Here is a 19577-nt window from a genome sequence, read left to right as displayed (position 1 = left end):
ATTGTTCAGCTAGTGAGAGTACAGTCTGCAGACTGTCTGGGTTTAGTTTAAACATAATGGGAAACAATGATTTCCTACCATGAGGAAAAGCTGCAGTGAGCCTTAAGTATGCATGTTTACCCTCTCCTCCTCTTTTGCTCATGCAAGCTGAAGATAGAAACCATTTATTTTTTATTCTAAACTAATCACAGTTCCTCATGACATCTGAACTAGAGAACTGTGGTTTGTTTAAATTGGTTAATGGAACAAGCCATTAACTAATTTAGTCTCTCTGAGTACTAGTTATGCATGCTACAGGTACACATCACAAAAAACCAGTATGTACAACTACAGAGCAGCATAGCAAAACTCAAGTATGAATAATACTTCTTTTTCCTTCCTATGTCCTCCTTTGACAGAACTTTGTCTTCAAGGACTGACCATGAGGGACTGAAGAGCCAGGAACTGAACTCTGCCGACACAAGTAAGAAAGAAGTGTGTGTTTTGGGTGGTGTGTGTATGTGTAGTAGTTGGACAATGAGGCTATAAATGCTGTGTATATAGAATACAATATATGAGGAAAAGGATAGCTGCACAATTGTATCTAGGGATATGTTAAATTTTGCATATTACACAATGTTATGTAGTATAAAGGAAGGGAACGTGCCAATATAATACCAGGATCAGGGATGAAAGGGAGGAGGACCATATAACGATGGCGTTCCCGGGTGGGGGTGTGGAGTGAATCATGTGGTAGTTCCAGACAAAACATATAATAAGCTTCCATCACTGGCCTTAGATGTTTAGAACTACCCTTTTGGGGTAAGGCTATTCCTAACAACTACTTCCTGCTTGTACTTTCAACTCTTTCAGCTCTGCAGTGAAGCACTGAATTCTGGTTTGCAAATAACTCTGCAACTCTATAAGCACAAGATTGTTTGACAGTAAAATTCCATATGTGCCAGATGGTGAAATCTAATCGTTTGCTAAACTGTTGAATGAATGAATGTTGAATAAGTACATCTGCTGCTGAAATAGCTAAACAAACCTATTGGTACTCTCTAAAATCTTATTGCATGACTTGCAGTGCAGCGAAATGTGTCTTTGAGGCACTACCTAATGTAAGCTTTGCAGAAATGGAGGCTGCTCATTCTGGGATTTAATTGGTTTTTAAATGGAGAGGCGTTATGTCAATACAATCCCATCTCTATATATGCCAATTACAAACTCTATGGAATTAGGGCTTTAAAAGAAAGTGGCTCTTAGTCCAAGCAAAGCTAGGATAGAATGACTATTGGTATATCAGTATCTTTAACAATCTTGCATCACAGAGGATGCTGACTTATTTTGAAAACTTGAGCAATAAACAAACTATGCTCATTGTTTCATCATTAACACATATTAACACATAGCTCTGGGAAGACAAGTTTGAAGACAAAGTCATATGAAAATATCAATATTTTTGATCAGGCCTCTACAACTTGTGAATCACCAAGCCAAACACAGTTCACTGGCAATGCATTATGGCCTGGCCTGCTCAGACAGGCATTTGAGGACTCCCCAACCCAAACATGCCGTTAAAAAATGCCCAGGTTATGCTTTGGCGATATCTAAGAAAAGACTTGCACAGCAGAATTGGAACATGAATAAGGAGCCAGTGCAGATGCTGGAGCACTGATGTTGTTATAAGTTCCAGTCGCTGCACCCACAAGGATGTGTGGGCCTCTACATACATCACCAAATAAAGTTTACCGGAAGTCATCAAAGACGTTCTAGTGGTCCCTGCTCAGTGTTAATGACAGAACTCTCATCTCTAGCCCTGAAAGGTTTCATATCTACACCAGCCTTCCCCAGCCTGGCACCCTCATGACCACAACTCCCATCATCCTCAGCCAGCATGGCCATTGAATAATGAGAACTGTAGTGCAGCACATCTCGATGGTACCAGGTTGGGAAAGACTGGTCTAAACTTTGTATCAATTCTGAATTTGGCACTGGGTCACCTAAGTCTAATCACTGTTTGTTAGGAAAGAGTAATCAGGTTTTAGTGTGTGTATATATATATATATCACGCTGTGGAGGGCAGTTTTAGTTGTTTAGACAGTGCACACAGATTTGGGTCAAGATGGTGTCTTGTGTCAGTGGAAAGGTACTTCTTTTTACACAAGGCTGCCTCCCTGACTGCTGACTATAACCTGTCCCACCATAACCTTCCATGCAGCCAGCCCATGTGGTTCCTTTCACCCTATGAATCAATTTCTGTGCAAGTGGGATGGGGCTGCAATGAGGAGGAGGAGGCAGGAGAGACCCATTGCCTGACCAGAGCTCCATTTCTGCTTCTCACATTCAAGCCCGTAATATTTAGAAGTTGACCATGATGAGGTGGACTGTCAGTGTTAAATAATAAACTTTTGAGCTGGGAATTAACCATTTATAGTCATGGTTTGAGTTATCAAAAAATAAAGATACATATAGCTGAAGCTGTATATGTTACTTTCACAGCTGTAGTTTAAGTGACCCGGATGCTAGTATTTCAGGCGAGTGTTTTTGCAGCACATTCTGAAATCGTTTTCCTTTTCCAGTTGTAACAAATGGTAAATACTGCTGTCCAAAGATCTACTTCAACCACCGCTGCTTCTCAGGGCCATATCTTAACAAAGGTAGAATAGCAGAACTGCCACAGTCTGTGGGACCTGGAAATTGTGTCCTTGTTCTTAAAGAGGTAAGGGCATTTGGAAAACGTGGCTATATGTTTCTGGCACAATTTGCTCTCTCTCATAGTAGACTAGAAATATATTAATACAGCCTACAAGGTAAGTGCAGAAAAGTATAATTTCCTATGAAATGGTGTACTAGCCTATCTGTATTTCATAAAGGGGTCCCCAACTTTTTTGGGCCTGTCGGCACATTTGGAATGTTAAAAAAAGGGTTGTGAGCACCAGTGCAAGATGAGGGGTGGCATTTACAAAAAATGGGGTATAGCCAGCCCCAAAATGTTGGGAGCCACCGAAGGAATTCAAGGTCTCTAGGTCTGCCAGTACAACCGGCCTGTGCCTCACTACTCAGTCTGAACCCTGCCTGTTTGCTCCAAAGTAAGACCCACTCAGGAGGGGCCATAGTGGTAAAATAGAGCCAGTGAGAGTCAGGAGATCCGGGTTCTGGTCCCCATTCAGCCATGGAAGCTCACTGGGTGACTTTGAGCCAGTCACTGACTCTCAGCCCAAACTACCTCACAGAGTTGTTATTATGAGGAGGAAATGGAGAGGAAGAGAATTATGTACACCGCCTTGGGTTCCTTGGAGGAAAAAAGGCTGGATAGAAATGTAATAAATAATAAATAAATAAATAAATGAAGTACATGCTTTGCATGCCGAAGCTTCCAGGTTCAATTCCTGGCATCTCCTGGAAAAGGGCCTGCCTGAAAGAGAGCCATTGCCAATTAGTGTCAACAGTCCTGGTCTAGATGGACCAATGGCCTCCCTCAGTGATCCAGTTCGCACATCACAGCAATTACCGGGGACAAGCAGGAAAAATCCTCAGATAACTCAAACAGTCCACGGGTTATTTGATTTGTTTAAGCGAACTGGGTCTACATCTCTCTTTGCAAAGACATGGAGATTCACAAAGTTTGATGTTAATTATTTCAGCAAATGCTGATTTAATGCTCCATGTAATAAAATCAGTGTTTTCAGGCAGAGAAAGGAAAACTTGGAACTACATGAGGGTTTACTGGGGCAAATCTCCAAACCAATCCCTGACTCATCCCCAGGCAGAACATGAGGTGGCAGAAGACTCCAGTGTGGATTTCCCATCTGACAATGAGGCTAGTTCCCTAATCCTGGAGCATTTCACTCCATAGCTCTGCTATTTGAAAAGGCAGAGCAGAAATCTAGGATAGCTGTAGAAAGGATTCCAAAGTACCCTATCTTAGGGGCAGAGAGAGAGGGAAGCAATTTCCTTCGATCACCATAGTCAAGTTTCCCTTCCAAGTTTAAAATAAAGCTGCACTGCCTTCCTCAGCTCTAACCATTTACCTGCCTCTGGTTGCTTGGAGCACTTTCTGAGCTCTCTTTTGTTGTAGGTCCTGCAGCAGAACAGGGGTATTCTAAATTCGAAAAAGCCCTGCCTTGGAGGCTATGATTGAATTGAGTGGCAGTTCTGCAGGGCATTTACAATGCTTCCTGTTCTGGCTCACCAGCCTATCTCCCTCCAGGCCCCCTGCCTGCCTGCCCCCAACACGGCGAGGCCTGTCCCAGGGCTGCTCTGAGCTGTGTACACACTGGGCCTGACCACTACCACCCCCACCCCAGCTCCAGCCTGCCTGTTCGATCCCTCTTTGGAGGCCATGTGCCAGCTGGGCAATAGTTCCACAAGGTCCTCCTCTGCATTATCGCCATTATCACACCCAACACTGAAAAACAGGCCCAAAGTGTCCCCTGCCAAATGAGTAGGGCCAGATACCAGTTGGACAGACCCATGATTGCCATGGAGGCCGTGAACTCCTGAGCCACTGCTGACAAACATGACCGTTGCAGTTATCCAGAACAACAAGCTTAGGAGACTCCAGCACCACCTCCAAGTCCACCTCAGCTAGCTCAGGAAGAAAGACTCTTAAGTAGTGGGGTGGGCGGAACCCCAGCAGAAGCCCTATTCGGGTCTGAACAGATTACTTCTATTGTGTGTGAAATTGCTCTGTTGTATTGATTTGTTTTAAAATTGTTAGCCGTCTTGAGCGCTTCATTCGTAAATTAGAAAGGTGCAGTAGAAATCCTGTAATTAATTAAGAAATAAAGAGTTTTAGGGAAGATTAGACTTCTATAAGGCATGTTTTTAGTTCTCTGTATTTACAAAAAGGCCTAAGTGGTGTTGCAGAGAAGAAAACAAACGCCTGCCACTGAACCATATAGCAACAGAATCTGCCCAAGGCAGAATATTAGATTTGATGTATAGTCCTTTGAGAACATCCTAGATTATTGTAACTGCCTCTGGGGACTTCTGCTGCATGTTAAATGCCAATGGTTAGTTAGCAGCTTTGTCAGTTACTGTCCCATGGTACAGCAATGCAAAGTGCTTGAACATGATTTGTTTTAAATCCCATGTTCATTATTCTGGCTTATTTGCTCATTCAATGCATGTGTATTTTCTTATATGGTTGTCTCACTCCTTCGATGGAATTGAATGGGACAAGTTTCACTCATGGGTTTTTTCCCAGTTACTTTAGTGCAAGGATAAATATTTTCCTTGAAAGCCATCTTGATCAACCTTCCTTCCTTCTCCCTCCTAGTCAGAATACCCCCTCCTGGATGATGTGCTGTGAAATGTTGTGGCAAGCCCCTGATTACCTGTCGTCTTCTGCCATTTTCCACAAGCCTCCTTGTTCAGCTACCCTTCCTTCAGAATCATTTTTCTCATGCCGTTGCCTATACTTTGTATGCACCTTCCTTCAGTCTCCTTGGCTTCTCTGTTTGCCAGTAGACTTTAGTTCCTTTATGTTTTTGTATAAGGCCAGACCCTCACAGAACTATTATTTACTCGAGAACCAAAAGAAATGAAATATGCCCTGGAAATGAAGGCATATCGGTGGAATTAAAAGAAGGCAGCAACATTTGCTAGATAAACTCAGTGCTGTGATGTTCCCTGAACAAAGCTGAAGGAAATGAGGAAAGACAGCTAGGCTATATTGAATGTTGAGAGCTGCTAGAATTAGGAACTTAATGGCAATCAAATAATACATTCTTGGCAAGTCCTCATTTCCTGTCTGTTGCAGTTACTGCTGCTCTTTCTAATCTTATTATGCTTGCATATGGACTCTGATGCTGTACTTTCATTGTGCTTAATTCAGAAGAATAGAATTAATTTTAACATGTAAAAGTAAATGTCACTATACAAGTTATATAATGTTTTCCCCTTTTTATTTTTTTCCATTGTCAGGTTCTTTCTTTGTTGATCAATGCTGCTTATAAACCTAGCCGTGTTCTTAGAGAAATACAACTGGATGAGGAAGCTGCGTGGCATGGATATGGAGAGACCCTGAAAGCAAAGTAAATTGTCTGTTCTGTATCATGTGTTTATCCTTTGCTCCTGGAGCCAAGTTAGACATTAGAAAGGAACAATCCCACCACCACCACAACCGTTGTAATGCTGATGCAGGGGAAGGTGGGAGGGGATGCATTTGTAGGGTAAAGTGATTAATCCTTTATCTGTCCACCAATTCCACCCCCACACACACACACACACACTCAAATGCCCCCAATCAGTTCCCCACCCCTTCCCCAGCCAACATCAAAAACCAGAGGGCACCCTGATAATGTATATGAAGAGCAGGGATCTAAATCGGAATAATTATCAGTGAACCTATCTTTGGGCAGGGAGCTCATTGAGCGGGGAGAATTGGTCACATGGAGGTTAAGCACTCCTCCCTCAAATCACTCATCTTCTTTCATAAGGTAACTATATGTCCAAACTGGATGTTAATGATTTGTGTCTACTCTCTCTTTTTTTTTCAATTCCTCCAAAATAAACATACATTTTGAATGAAATGGAAATAGCACTTCAGCAAATATAACAGCTTTCTCTCTCTTTCTCTCCCTCTTTCTTCCCTTTATCAACCTGATCTAAAAGTCCAGAGAAGGGTAATTGTATTCCTGAGGACTTTCTCAGATGTCAGAAATCTCGCCTAATCATGCTGTCTCCTAGTTAAACAGCATTGCCCTGCTGCCTCCCCCTCCCTTTTTTTCTTTTTTTTTGGGGGGGGGCAAATAAATAATTAGGAGTACTCAAACAGGTGTTTCATGTTTAACAAGTAGTGAGTTGTTTTAGATATTGCAAAATTGACATTGCAACACTGAGCAGTTTAGTAACTATCTCTGAGCTCACTTGGGCAACTGATGTATTTATTTAATAAAGGGTCAAAAATCTGAATCAAGTGAAAGTCAGCAAAATACCTAGATTAGAAGTTATTGATATACTTTTGTTGTGTAAGTAAATTGATAGAGTATAGAGTTCAGAGAAGTCCACATAGTTACAAGCGGTGAATGTCTTGAAATAGAAAAGTCCTTTGGATAGTTAATGAGAGATGAAGTCCTTTCCCTCAACCCATTCCATTTGGATTGGGGCCAGCAATTATGAGCTACTGTGGCAAAAAATATCTCCTCCACCCCCAAAGAGTTCCCAGGGTGCCATTTCCAAGGGTCGTGTGATCCCTGGGATGCTACCATAACGGGATTTATTCCAGGTGCCAAGGCAAAAAAAAGTAGAATGACAGAGATCTAGCAAGCGTCCTCCCTACCCACCCACCCACCCTTGCAGCTACCGCAGCCTGGTGGGAATGGGAAGGTCGCAGGAGTTCTTCTCTGGCTCGGATATTAGGGCTAGAATGCTCACCTTGTAGGGAAGGAGGACGTTACACGTTGCTGAGGTTTATATTCAGAACCAAGGAATTGCAGACTTTGCTGACATCACCATTAGTCACAGATTTCTCCTAGGTATATTTTTTTTAGCAGTACCAGTTCAGCAGGAATGTAACTGTCTGACAATGATGGTGCATAGCATTTCACCAGCCCTGCAATGGATTGCGTATATTAACCACATAAAGTGGCATGCCTTCCCTATCATCCCCTTTTTTTCTTTTCAATTATAATCAAACAAAATATTTTGTTTTCTTGCTACAGGTATAAAGGAAAGAGCTACCGTGCCACCGTGGAGGTTGTAAGAACAGCTGATCGGGTTTCAGAGTTCTGCAGGCAGACCTGTATCAAACTGGAATGTTGTCCCAATCTTTTTGGCCCCCAGATGGTGCTAGACAAGTGCTCGGAGAACTGCTCTGTCCTGACGAAAACCAAATATAGTGAGTATTGTGAGTATTTTCTTATTCACAATTTAATATGCTTCAGTGTGGGTCCGTGACCAGAAAGTATAATTTCCGATCAGTACACAGTAACCTTAAAACTACTGTAAAGGATAAAACTACAGTATCCTAAAAAAAAACTTAATTCATGTGCTCAGAAATATCACTGTACTAGGATTGTATCCTCAACAGCCCATCATGTCCTGCATCTAATAGTACTTAGAGCAGCATTTCCCAATCTCATGCCTTCCAGATGTGTTGGACCTCATGTCCCATAATTCCCAGCTACCATGGGCATTGGCCATGCTGGCTGGGAATTCTGGGGGTTGCAGTCCAGCATATCTGGAGGACACCAGGTTGGGGAAGGATGACTTAGAGAGTTTTGCAGCAGCACAGAGCATTCATAAAATTGTAGCAGGCCAGTCTCCTTGATTTCAGGGTAAAACTACCTATTATGTGGGAAATCCATGATTGGATCTCCTGACATTTTTATTTTCACTTCAAAAGAGCCACAAGCAATTTGAGATTTGATCTAAACTGCCCCCAGGAATCTGGTGTTGGCCCCATGGGGCAAATACTGGTATTTGTAGAAGGCCCCCTGAGAAAATGAAGCAGCTCTGTGAGGGAGACAAATGTAGTGTCCTGTGGCTGCCTCAGAGTGAAAACAAAAACATCAGGATATCCAGTTGCAGTTCTCCTGCATGACTGGTTGTCTGGCCTCCTTGGAGAGATCCAATACATGCATTCAAAGGAAAGTGTTTGTTTCTCAATTGAAGTGAACCAGGCAGCTGTTCAGGAACATGTTGAATGTATTCCTGGACTGTAATGCAAACTTCAAGAAAAATACCTAGCTTCTTCATAATTGATCATAAAAGCTGTTGCTCTGTGCTTTGAAGAAAAAAGTGAAGTCCCTCCATATTAACCAGTTTTGCAAACTGTGAATGGTAGTTTCAATTGGTAGCGATGTGATGGGTTTTTGAATTAAAAATAAAAGCTGTACTAACTTTGGTTGTTTCAGTGTTTCTCAGAAAGCATAAGAAATGCCTGCTGGATCAAACCAAAGGTTGATCTAGCACAGTATTCTGTTCCCACACTGGCCAACCAGCTGCCTATTGGAAGTCCACAAGCAGAATATGAGGGCGGCGGCACCCTCCCACTCGTGTTCCCCAGCAAGTGGGAGTGAGAGGCCCAACACTGCCTCCAATACTAGAAATAACACGCAGCCACATCCTCCTATAAAACTGTACCCTTCTCCTAAGTTTCCTAAATCTTCCTTATGTCCCTACCATCATCTGCACCCAACCTAAAAGGGTTCTAGTTATGTTTGGCTGGACCCTATGCTCGTTGCACCATTTCTTTCCTTCCTGATTTGCCTTGCCTTGCTTTGCGCGTGCATACACACACACACACACACACACACACACACACACACACAGTGCTGTTATGCTCACTTTCATCAGCTGCTATTTACAACCTGCCCTCTCTACATCATGGTCCCTACCTGCATTCTCTCCTCGTGCCAGTTCATCTGTTGTGTAATATGATCCTGTACCCGTTCATTTATTCATTCATTTATTTCTACCCTACCTTGAATGATACAATAATAAAAACAAATGCATTAAAGCACATTTAAAAGCATAACAGTATAAAAAATGCACTTTCAGCACTCCTAAGAGGGTCACTGCCCACATGTTGAGAAATCTATTGGTTGTTATAGATCAGTTTGGCCTGCAAATGTTGGCAACCCCTTCTCTGAAACATTGTGCTCCTTATCTAGCGACTAGCAGGTTCAATTGACGGCTATATCATTTGTCCTAGTTTTCTAAAGCACATACCCGCAGGGTGGTGCATGGGTATCAAGCAGCAACTCCAGGGCTATCAGGTGTGCCTCTAAAATCTCTCACTGGCCTGTTTTTTAAGGACTAATAATTATGAGTCGTCTTGAAGTTTCACGTAAGAATTCTCTCCTTTTAATTCTCCATAGCTCACTATTATGGGAAGCGGAGAAATAAAAGGATTGGCCGACCACCAGGTATCCACAGCAACACAGAGGCAAGCATGAAGAAGGCCAGCAGGAAGAGAAAGAAACGAAAAAACTTCTTTGTTCATAAGAAGAAACGATCATCTACCTCTGTGGACAACACACCAGCTGGCTCACCACAAGTATGTGACCAGGAGAGATTTATTTCCGACACTGTGGGCCAGATAAGGTGTTGGATAAGTTGATAATGGCATAGTCTTCGGCAGAGAAGCCTTGCTAATACGCGCCATTGTGAACCTACTCATCTCCTTTCTGTCTCATTTCAGGGCAGTGGAGGTGAAGAAGAGGATGACCAGGATGAGGTGGATGAAGAATCCCTGACTGAAGACAGTACCTCTGAGCATCAGGAGGAACTACTTGAAGAGTCTGAAGTGTCAGAGAAGAAATCACGGTCATCTTCCCCCACGCAGAGCGAGCGGTCCCATTTTGGGGTTCAGGACCGGGACAAACGGAAAAGGAAACTACGGACCTTCTCCTTCTCAGATGATGAAAATAAACCACCTTCACCAAAGGTAGGTCTTGATATAAAAAACAAAACAAAACCCCCCACCAAAGTACGTCTTAGCAGTGAATATCTAGCTTTCAGAAAGGAAGAAATTGTTCATTTAGGCCTGGAATGTTGGGACCTTTTCCCCATTGGTTGGTAAATGTAAGTTATATGTCCATGTTTGTCAGGTTTACTTAGTACTAAAACGGCACAAAATAGCTACTCTAGTTAGCATATGAGGAAATACGGCCACAAGTTAGCACAAAGGTAGCATAAAAGAACCAGACGCCTGAGATAACAAAGAATTACTTCAAATGTTTGTTTTGGAAGCATCTTTAGAAGAAAAATACTCCCATCATTTCCCTACATTCTATTTACATTAAGACTAAAGTATGTAATTGGGAGACACAAAGATGGACACACAGACACACCTCTCTGTGTGCCGGTACCTGATTGGCCTGGTCCAGTCGTGATGGTGGCAAGGAAATCTTTCACATTGCCTGTAGTTTGTGTATACTTGCGCCATCTTGGAGATACGTTTTCCAATACAATTCTCAGCAAATTTAGGGGGCAAAAGTAGCATATTTGAGACCAGGGATTTAAGAGAAATCAGCAACGGATTCAAATGAGTTTGGATTTCTGTGAATCCACCCTATAGATTCCTCAGTGGTTCTTCGGAGTTTCTCAAATTCTACAGACTTGCAGACCTGTGGTCCCCCCCCCCTTTGGGGGGGGGGCGTATTGGGCAAATGATCCCCTGTTCATTTGTGGAAGTGGAACAAAATTCTTGGCCATCCCTTTTAAAAAAAACTGATTCCATCTATAAGCAGATGGAAAAATCGAAAGATGGCTGACAGTCTGCAAAACACAGACAGAACAGATTTAACAAAATCCATGCATCCCTATTTCAGTTGGAAATTCTTGTCTAAATAGCTTACCTTGTCACTTTAGGTGGAGACCTCCGTTCATTTTGATCGAGCTAGCCTTGCTGGCAGTAAAGAATCATTTTAAACACTTTCTGGGAGACCGAGCTTATCAATAATTAAACCTACATTTAAAGGTCTATTAAGGCTGTATGAAAACCCTTTCTTCCTTTTGGAGGCAATTCTGTGAACCGCCCAGAGAGCCCTGGCTATGGGGGCGGTATATAAGTGTAATAAATAAATTCCTTTAATAGTGTAAAAATGGAGTAATAGCTTGCAACTTACGGTTGTAGGACTTTTTTCTGTCTAAACAAGCACCCTAAGGCTCTCATATACTAAGGGGAAGAGATGTAACCAGGATATACTGATTCACAACTCTGCCTGCTTCTAATCTATGTCCACAAAAACCCCTAGAGTTTTGTTGGAGCTTGGCTGTAACAACCAGGCCATTTATGGGGGTTTAAGATAAGATTAAGTCAGAATCCATCCAGATCAGAACACACCAGTTAAATCTAACTTTTGGCTAATTCATTAACAAACGGGCAGAACATAGAAATGTAGTCAAGAAAACAAACAGGAGGAAAAAAGCATTCTAACACTTTTAATACTCCTCTAGCCGATCAAATAGGCAGGCAGATTATATTGTACATAGCACCAGAAGAATCGTCATACCAGCCAGAAGGTATACGTTTGAAATCAGAACTCTTTCCGTTTGGCTTCCTGGCAGAAATGCAATGTGAAAGCCAGGGAGAATTGTTTCCACTACTTTAAAACATTTATACCCTGCTTTCTCTCCTTCTAGGCAGCTTATCTCTGGTTTCCAGCAGAAGTTCCAGTTGTGTATATTACAGGATCTTACCTTACTTGTAGAACTGAGACGCTGACTTTTTTTTTTTTAGGATATCAGGAAAGGATAGAACTGAGGTCCACTGATGGTAGGAAGGAAAGCAGGCAGGTTGGGAGTTTTGGTAAAATAATAATAATAAAAAGATCTAGAGCCGCGCAAGGCAAAACATTAAACGTATGTATGCATTTAACGTGTGTGACTTTTGTTACTTAAATAGCAACTGCATAGCAGCAGAGAACAGGCTTTCCATGCAAAATATCCTAGGTTGGAAAGATTCCCGTCTGCCAACCTGGAGAGCTGCTGCAAGCCAGTGTTGACAACACTAGGCTAGGTGGACCAATGATCTTTATCAGTAGACGGCAACAGCGTTTTGTTTTCTGTGAATAAGGAATGTGCAGGGATGGAGGTTTAATCCCTCCCCCCTCCCCACCCCCGTGCTGATGACAATTGCCCCTTCTCCAGCTGCAATTCATGCTGGGAAGGAAACTTCCATTGTCATCAATAGAAATTTCCCTCCCTGGGTGAATAGCAGCTGGAGAGGGCAAGCTGGAAAGGGATTACAGCGTGGGGGAGATTGTTAAACCTCCCCACCTGGTTCATCTTGATCCCCACATTTGAATGACAAAAATCAGATACTTTGAATGCATTTGCCCAATTTAGGCTGCAATCCTATACGTACTTTCCTGGGAGTAAATCCCATTGAACTCAGTGGGGCTCACTTCTGAATAGACTTGCCTGGGATTGCACTGTTACTGTGTGATCTAGTTGGCTCACAGACCTTCAAATTATATGCAATTACTGCTGTTTATCCTGGTGCATGCCTAGTTCTCCATGATAGCATCATAACACTTAAAAAGTGTGTGAAAAATTATTAGCCAGCACACATAACACTGAGATGGGTAAGGCGACGGATCTGTTATAAGGAAAATAATATGCATATTCAATCTATTAACTGCTGGAAGCCGATTGATTTCATCTGGTTGCTCTGATTTTGTGTTTTTCCCAAAAGGTGTTTTTTTTGCTGCAGTCACATGGGCACGCAACTTTATGACTGTGCCCAGGGGGGGAGGGGGGGATGAAGTAAGGGCAGAGAGCTGAAATATTTGTGGATTCTGTATCTGGGTACACGATCTACACTCAATGACTTAATTTTTGTTGGTGCACACATACCACCACTGGCCTATAGGATCTTAAATGTCTTTTTAATGGGGATATTTTTAATTTTTGTAAACTGCCCGAGGAGCTTCAGCTAGGGAGCGGTATAGAAATGTAATAAAATAAGATCAATAAAATATGTGAAAAATGTAGATACCCCTGAGCAGGGCGAATGTAACATTTCTGCTTTTGGTTTTTTGGGTCTTGTGGGATAGGAAATAAAGATAGAAGTTGGCGAAAAGTTGCAGCTGGACAGCAACCCTCTGGAATGGAGTGTAGCTGATGTTGTGCGGTTCCTCAAATCTACAGACTGTGCACCATTAGCTAGAATATTTCTGGATCAGGTATTCTACTGTTCTATTGTTGGCAACTGCTAACCACCCAGAGAGCTTCGGCTATGGGGTGGTATATAAATGTAAATGACAAAATTATGGAATGATCTCCCCGACGAAGCTCGCCTGGCGCCAATGTTGTTATCTTTTCAGCACCAGGTTAAGACTTTTCTCTTCTCTCAGGCAGTTAACAACATATGCTGAATTTTTAATTGACCCTAGAATAGTTGTTTTACATCGATATTGTTTTTAAATCGATATTGCTTTTATGCTTTTGATGGTTTAACATTTTTGTATATCTGTTTTTAATGTTCATTGTGGTATATAAATGTAATTAAAATTAATAATAATAATAATAATAATAATGATGATGATGCACATGAAACCAGTGTTCTTGCTAAAAGGAAAGTGGATAGTGCCTGTCCCAGTAGTTTTGCAGCTTGGCACATAGTTAAGCCTTTTTGATCCCCACATTCATACTTGCCAAAGGATACTTCCTACTTTGATTTTGCTTGCTTTCAGTCACCCTGCAAGTTTACTACTACTGAATGCATCTTGGTGTCATTTCTCGTCCATTCTGATTCCTGTTCTCTCTCCATCTCTCCATAGGAAATAGATGGACAGGCACTTCTTCTGCTCACCCTTCCTACTGTTCAGGAGTGCATGGACTTGAAACTTGGCCCAGCCATTAAACTTTGCCATCACATTGAAAGAGTCAAATTTGCCTTCTACCAGCAGTTTGCCAACTAAAGGGAGAGGGAGGGGGACAATGTTGAAACTGAATTTTTGAAGCACAACTGCAGCGTCCTGCTCTTTCTTCAGTAGTGAGAGCCAAGGCGGGTCAGATGGAAACTGCTTATAAACTGACATTTGCAGTCTTGCACTTTGAAGGAAGACAAAATAATAATACTTGGAGCAAAACATAAATGCAATCCTAGCTATTTTCACAGCTGTCTCTTGGCTTAGGAATGTAGTATTTTGCTCATTCTGTATGTCAGGACCTTTTTATGAATAAAGGTGGTTGAAATCTCTCCTCTGAGGGGAGAAAAAATTCCTCTAGTTCTGGTCTGAAAAGAATAAACTTGACAGCATGTGGAAGGGAATGCAGATTGATGGGAATTTGCAGAACTATCCCATTTTCTTTGTCTTCAAGATGATTGCCAAGATAAGTGGTGTGGCCAAAAGCTTGAATACTGAAGTGCAGCCAGATTTGTTTGTGATATTTATTTTGGAGTTTGCTCTCTACCTCTACAACCTGAAAAAGCTATGAGGGAAGTAAAAATTTCTGGAGAAGGTCATAAACCGCTATGCAAGAACTGCTTTTCTGCAGTTAGAATAGGGATGCCAACTTTTTTTTTTCTCCTAACAGAGGCTCTGCCTTTAACAGCTACCTGAAAGTCATACATTCAACAGAGGTCTTTGTCATGGAAAAGTGGTGGCTCTGAAGGTTATGCCTGATGGAATTTCTGCCTGACATGTTGCTGGTAAAGGCACAGAGGGTGGAAATTGTAGGAATTGTAAATTTGAATTTTTGTTTTGAAAGGCTTCGCTTTACCGAAACGCTGCAATCTTCTTTTCTTTTTAACTGAAAGCTGCTCAGAAATATTGACACTTTAGTAATATCATTTTTCTGGTTGGAAATATTTTTGGTAAAGTATTGCATGTTCCTTTTTGTAGGGGAAAAATGACATGGTAGGGATTACATTTTCGTCTCTCGTTCTCATTTGTTTGAAAACCTGACCTTGCATCTGTAGAGGAAGAATGAATAGAAATGTAGAGCTCCTACAGATAACTAGGATATTAAGAATTTCTCCAAATAAGTGTAGTTGTTTTGTAAATGCATGGGTGGAATGCCGTCTTCCCTCTTCTAGCTAAATATATAACAGAACATGAATTGTGATGCCCTTTTGTGGCACAGTTCTTGTGACATTATTGACTATGTGTACTCATTAGGAGATGGGGGTCCATGGTTCTCCACATGACTTTGTGGCAATGTAGAGAGAACTCAATTGCGTTCAACTTAATGTGCTGGCTAATGCTTATCTAGAGCTGCTTCCCCACAACTTCAACCACTAATTGTTGCTGCGCACTATTGAAGAATTAAAGCTCTTGGCTTCTGCATAGTGAATAAAAACTCATTGGGATCCAATCATGCACCAGGTGGGTTTCTGCATTTCTACCCATTATATGTGTGCATTAAATTTGAAATATATATGGTCGCTTCAGTCTATGAAGATTTGGGATTCACAGATCGGAACATCATTTTCTCCCTGGAGAGTCTTGTCCCAGGATTTAAATGAATTTTAAGAAGAGGTATCTTGTATGGTGTCTTGAAAGAAATTGCCTCCTAACCCTCCTAACTGTAGGGGACCCAGAGACTATGGATGTAGAGAATGATTTCCCACAGCTTTCATATTTCAGGTTTCAACCAAAGTAGATTTAGTACATAAAATCCTGAGTAAATGAACCTATGGGCCGAATTTGCACCTACATTTGTATATTGAAATTAGTGCTATTCAGCTGGTCCATTTATTTATGAAGAAATGCACTTGTGTGTGTGTGTGAGTGCAAATGCCTCTATCAAGCATCTGAAAGAATATCCACCTCTTCATCATCCAACCTCAGTGTATCTTTTGTCTATAAATAGGCACCTGTTGGGTACCTTCTGAAAAATAATCCAAAAGGGAATCATAAAAACGTTGTATGTACATACATATGTCTCTAAGATTTGCAGGGTTTTTAAAGTTAAAACTTTCATACTCCATACGTTGCTGTAAATAAGTCAAACTATGTTTTTGATGCCAGTGGAGTAGGGCTGGCTGTCTGGGATATACTTATAGGCTTATATTTCTGTCCTGCTTTAGCAATTTGGTCCCAGTGGGATCCATTTAGGGGATTTCAAAAAGAAAAATGCATCTCATTGTTTTGTTACTTTTGAGAGTCATTTCTATGCAACACACGGGTACTTGTAGACTTCATTTCTTGAGGCAGTTCAAGTGTGTCTTGTGGGCTAGAGTTTAAAGGGTTTGACACAATCTTCAAAGAATCCACTCACTAAATAGTTCTGGACTATTATCCAACTTTAGTAAAATGTAACTTCATCTACAAGCCCTTCATCTCTTTCCATTTACTGGCCAAATAGATCAGTTGAATCTTATCTGACTTAGTATCGATATTACATTCAAAGGCTCTTGCACTATTGTAGTGGAGTGGGGTAGAATGGGCAAATTAGATAACATTGTATATTTCACTATACTAATAATGTTCTAGCTAGGAGAAATCGTATGCACCCATTAGCTTTAAGGTCAATATTATACCTTCCCCCAAAGCAGAGAGTGGGAAAAATTAAACACAGTTTTCAGGAACCTTAGGGCTATTTGCTATAAAAAAAGACAACACTAAATAAAGTTTTTTAAAGGTACAAAGTTTTCCCCATCATTGGCTTTTTGGGAAACATTTTCTAAAGTTAGAGAAGACAGAAAAATGTTAACCCATAAACTTTGCCTACTCTACACTAAAATGTCTTGAAATTGCATAGCTGTCAAATAAAATGTGAGATAGTAGTGGTCTAATTTTACTTGGCATACCTACTATTATAATGCTAGAAAATGGCTCTAGAGAATATAATGCTAGAGAAGTTGGAAGACAATAACATGTAGGACTTATACACTAGACTGACTCTGTATTTGAAGGAGGCCAGGTTTGGAGAAAAGATTTGACAATGCTTTATTGTTTTTGTGCCTGTCATGCAACTTTCAATCCTGTTAAGTTAATAGAAGCCTTGTTACTCTTCATCACATAAATACTCTGCAAGAAGGAAGAATTAGTCAATTAATAAAATTATAGCAATATAATAATGCACCATTTGTTTACTGAGTTGAGCACACATTTTTCATATGTGCAAAGTTTTTTTTTAATGTATTGCTAGCCAAAGGCTAATCAGCTCAAAGCAGTTGGGTTGTACATGAGGAATAGAAGATTCTGCAAATACACCAAATTGTGAAGTTTTAAAACCAGGATGGCCAATGCACATCTTTGCCTCAGCCACTTTATTTCTTTTTGTACATATTGTGAAGCTTTATGAATCTAACAGAAGACGTGTTGCCAAAAGTCATTTAACCAGAGAGCTAAATTCAATATTTTAAATAAAGCCGTTTCCATACAATTTTCAGCTTTTCCTAAGATGGCTGGCTGCCTACTGTGTTGCCTACTAAAGTTTTTAAAATACCCAAGATTTGCTAAGCACAAAGGGATTGACTTTGCCTGAAAACCCATGGGTGTAAGCTGGACTACATGCTGAGAACTCATGTTGGTATTAACTTCCCCCAAATCATTCATGTATGACCTTTGTTTTTGAAGGTAGCCTTATAACTAAAAGGTCAGAATGGATTTTAGTGTACAATAATAGTTTTAAAACCTCATTATATAATGGAATAGTATTCACTATGTATGCAGGTAATCCAAACACCCTGTAGGCTGGATTTGTAGCAAATGGGTTGTATAGTGAATACCACTCACAATACCAGAGAGAGGCTGGAAGTATAGTGGTTATTCCTTATTAATTGCTTGCTTGCCAGAAGTTAGATCTAATCCTTATACTGCTGCTTTCCAGATTAAAACTTCTTAAAAGAATTCAATTGGACGTCAACAGTATAAGGGCCTTGAACCACTGAATGCAGCAAGTTGATTTATGTTTATCTCCAGAGTAAGCAAAGTTCCACTTATTAAGCAAAGCTCTGTAGAAACTGGAATTATGAGACGTTTTGGAACTTAGAATAACTGGGTTGAGGTGATTTAAATTAGATGACATTTTGTGAAGAACTTGACTCCTTTAATTGCAACTCCTAAGAAGCCTTAAATACTTTACATATATTATTGAGGCTTCATGTTTGTCGCCTTCTCAAGCGGCTACCATGTTCCACCCTTGCCCAGTGCCCAGTACCCTCCTCTGAACCAGTTCCATTAATGTTCATAGACAATCAAAATCTCTTGAAAGAGCCTCCTAGGCAGATACTGCCAACATATATGTAGATCTGTTTGTTGTAATCGTTCATTGGACATGCACTTTCCCTGCTTTTTTAAAAAAATTAAAGATGTATATTGTGTTGTCCCTCCCGCTTGCTGTATTTTTTCTTCTTTGATTTTAATTAATATATATGTGTGAATTGAGGGTAAAATTCTAAAATGGAGAAATATGCACATTAAAATATTCCTATTGAAATTCCTCCTTTGCTGGATAGGTGCATCAGTAAAAGGGTTTTAAAATATTTTAGATGGATTATTTTGCTTGGGTTTTTTCTTTTCTTTTCTGTAAATGACTGTACATAATTTTGTGGTACTTCATGACCGTTTTAAGTGGTTGTAAGAAAATTAAAAATACATAAATTGGTGCTGGTTTCCATTGTGTCAATAAGTTGAGTATGCTTGAGTGTTCGGAATTCTATGTTATGTCATTGGGGAAAAGAGTGGGCCTGGTTGTTAGTACAGAACAAGCACTTGAAAATCCATAGAGGCAAAGGTGAATTTCCAAGTATTTTATCATTATAACTCAAGATGTTTTATCACAAATTCCAAGTACTAGGCCTATTTACCAATTACCCTCTTAGGCAGAATACAAAGAGGTGGGGAGAAAACTCAGTAAAATCTTACATTTGAGGTTGCTCTCTCTCTCTTGCCCCAAATCACGGTGGTCAAGCCAGAAAGCCAGGCCATGTTCAGAAGACAGCTACAACCATTGTAACTAAGGCAAAAAGACTTAAAGCCATGGTTTAAGGTGTCTTCTGAACACGGCCCGACTTTCTGGCTTAACAACCATGGTTAAAGCCATGGTTTAAGGTGTCTTCTGAGCGGAGCCTCTCTCCGTCTGTCTGTCTCTCTGTGTGTGTACGTGTGTGTGTGTCTCTCTCTCACACACACACACACACTCTCCTTGATCTACTTCTGTCTTGACTTGTAAGAGAGACTACA

General features: G+C 40.8%; 1 protein-coding gene across 2 annotated transcripts in view; it reads left to right on the top strand.

Moving 5' to 3' along the window:
- Nucleotides 1–18999, top strand: part of SFMBT1 (Scm like with four mbt domains 1) — a 91257-nt gene extending 72258 nt beyond the window's left edge. Inside the window, exons 14-21 of one of the 2 annotated variants that reach the window (XM_063121160.1) lie at nucleotides 399–463; nucleotides 2562–2701; nucleotides 5911–6020; nucleotides 7650–7825; nucleotides 9810–9988; nucleotides 10133–10378; nucleotides 13494–13622; nucleotides 14220–18999. In XM_063121160.1, coding sequence (XP_062977230.1) covers nucleotides 399–463; nucleotides 2562–2701; nucleotides 5911–6020; nucleotides 7650–7825; nucleotides 9810–9988; nucleotides 10133–10378; nucleotides 13494–13622; nucleotides 14220–14360 — 1186 coding nt within the window. In that variant the 3' untranslated portion in view covers nucleotides 14361–18999. Of the gene's footprint in view, nucleotides 1–398; nucleotides 464–2561; nucleotides 2702–5910; nucleotides 6021–7649; nucleotides 7835–9809; nucleotides 9989–10132; nucleotides 10379–13493; nucleotides 13623–14219 lie in introns of both variants that reach the window. The other variant, XM_063121159.1, reaches the window with a different exon arrangement.
- Nucleotides 19000–19577: the final 578 nt, after the last annotated feature.

This window comes from Elgaria multicarinata, chromosome 3 (assembly GCF_023053635.1).
Source record: "Elgaria multicarinata webbii isolate HBS135686 ecotype San Diego chromosome 3, rElgMul1.1.pri, whole genome shotgun sequence".
Classification (NCBI taxonomy): domain Eukaryota; kingdom Metazoa; phylum Chordata; class Lepidosauria; order Squamata; family Anguidae; genus Elgaria; species Elgaria multicarinata.
This window is presented reverse-complemented; position numbering and strand designations above follow the sequence as displayed.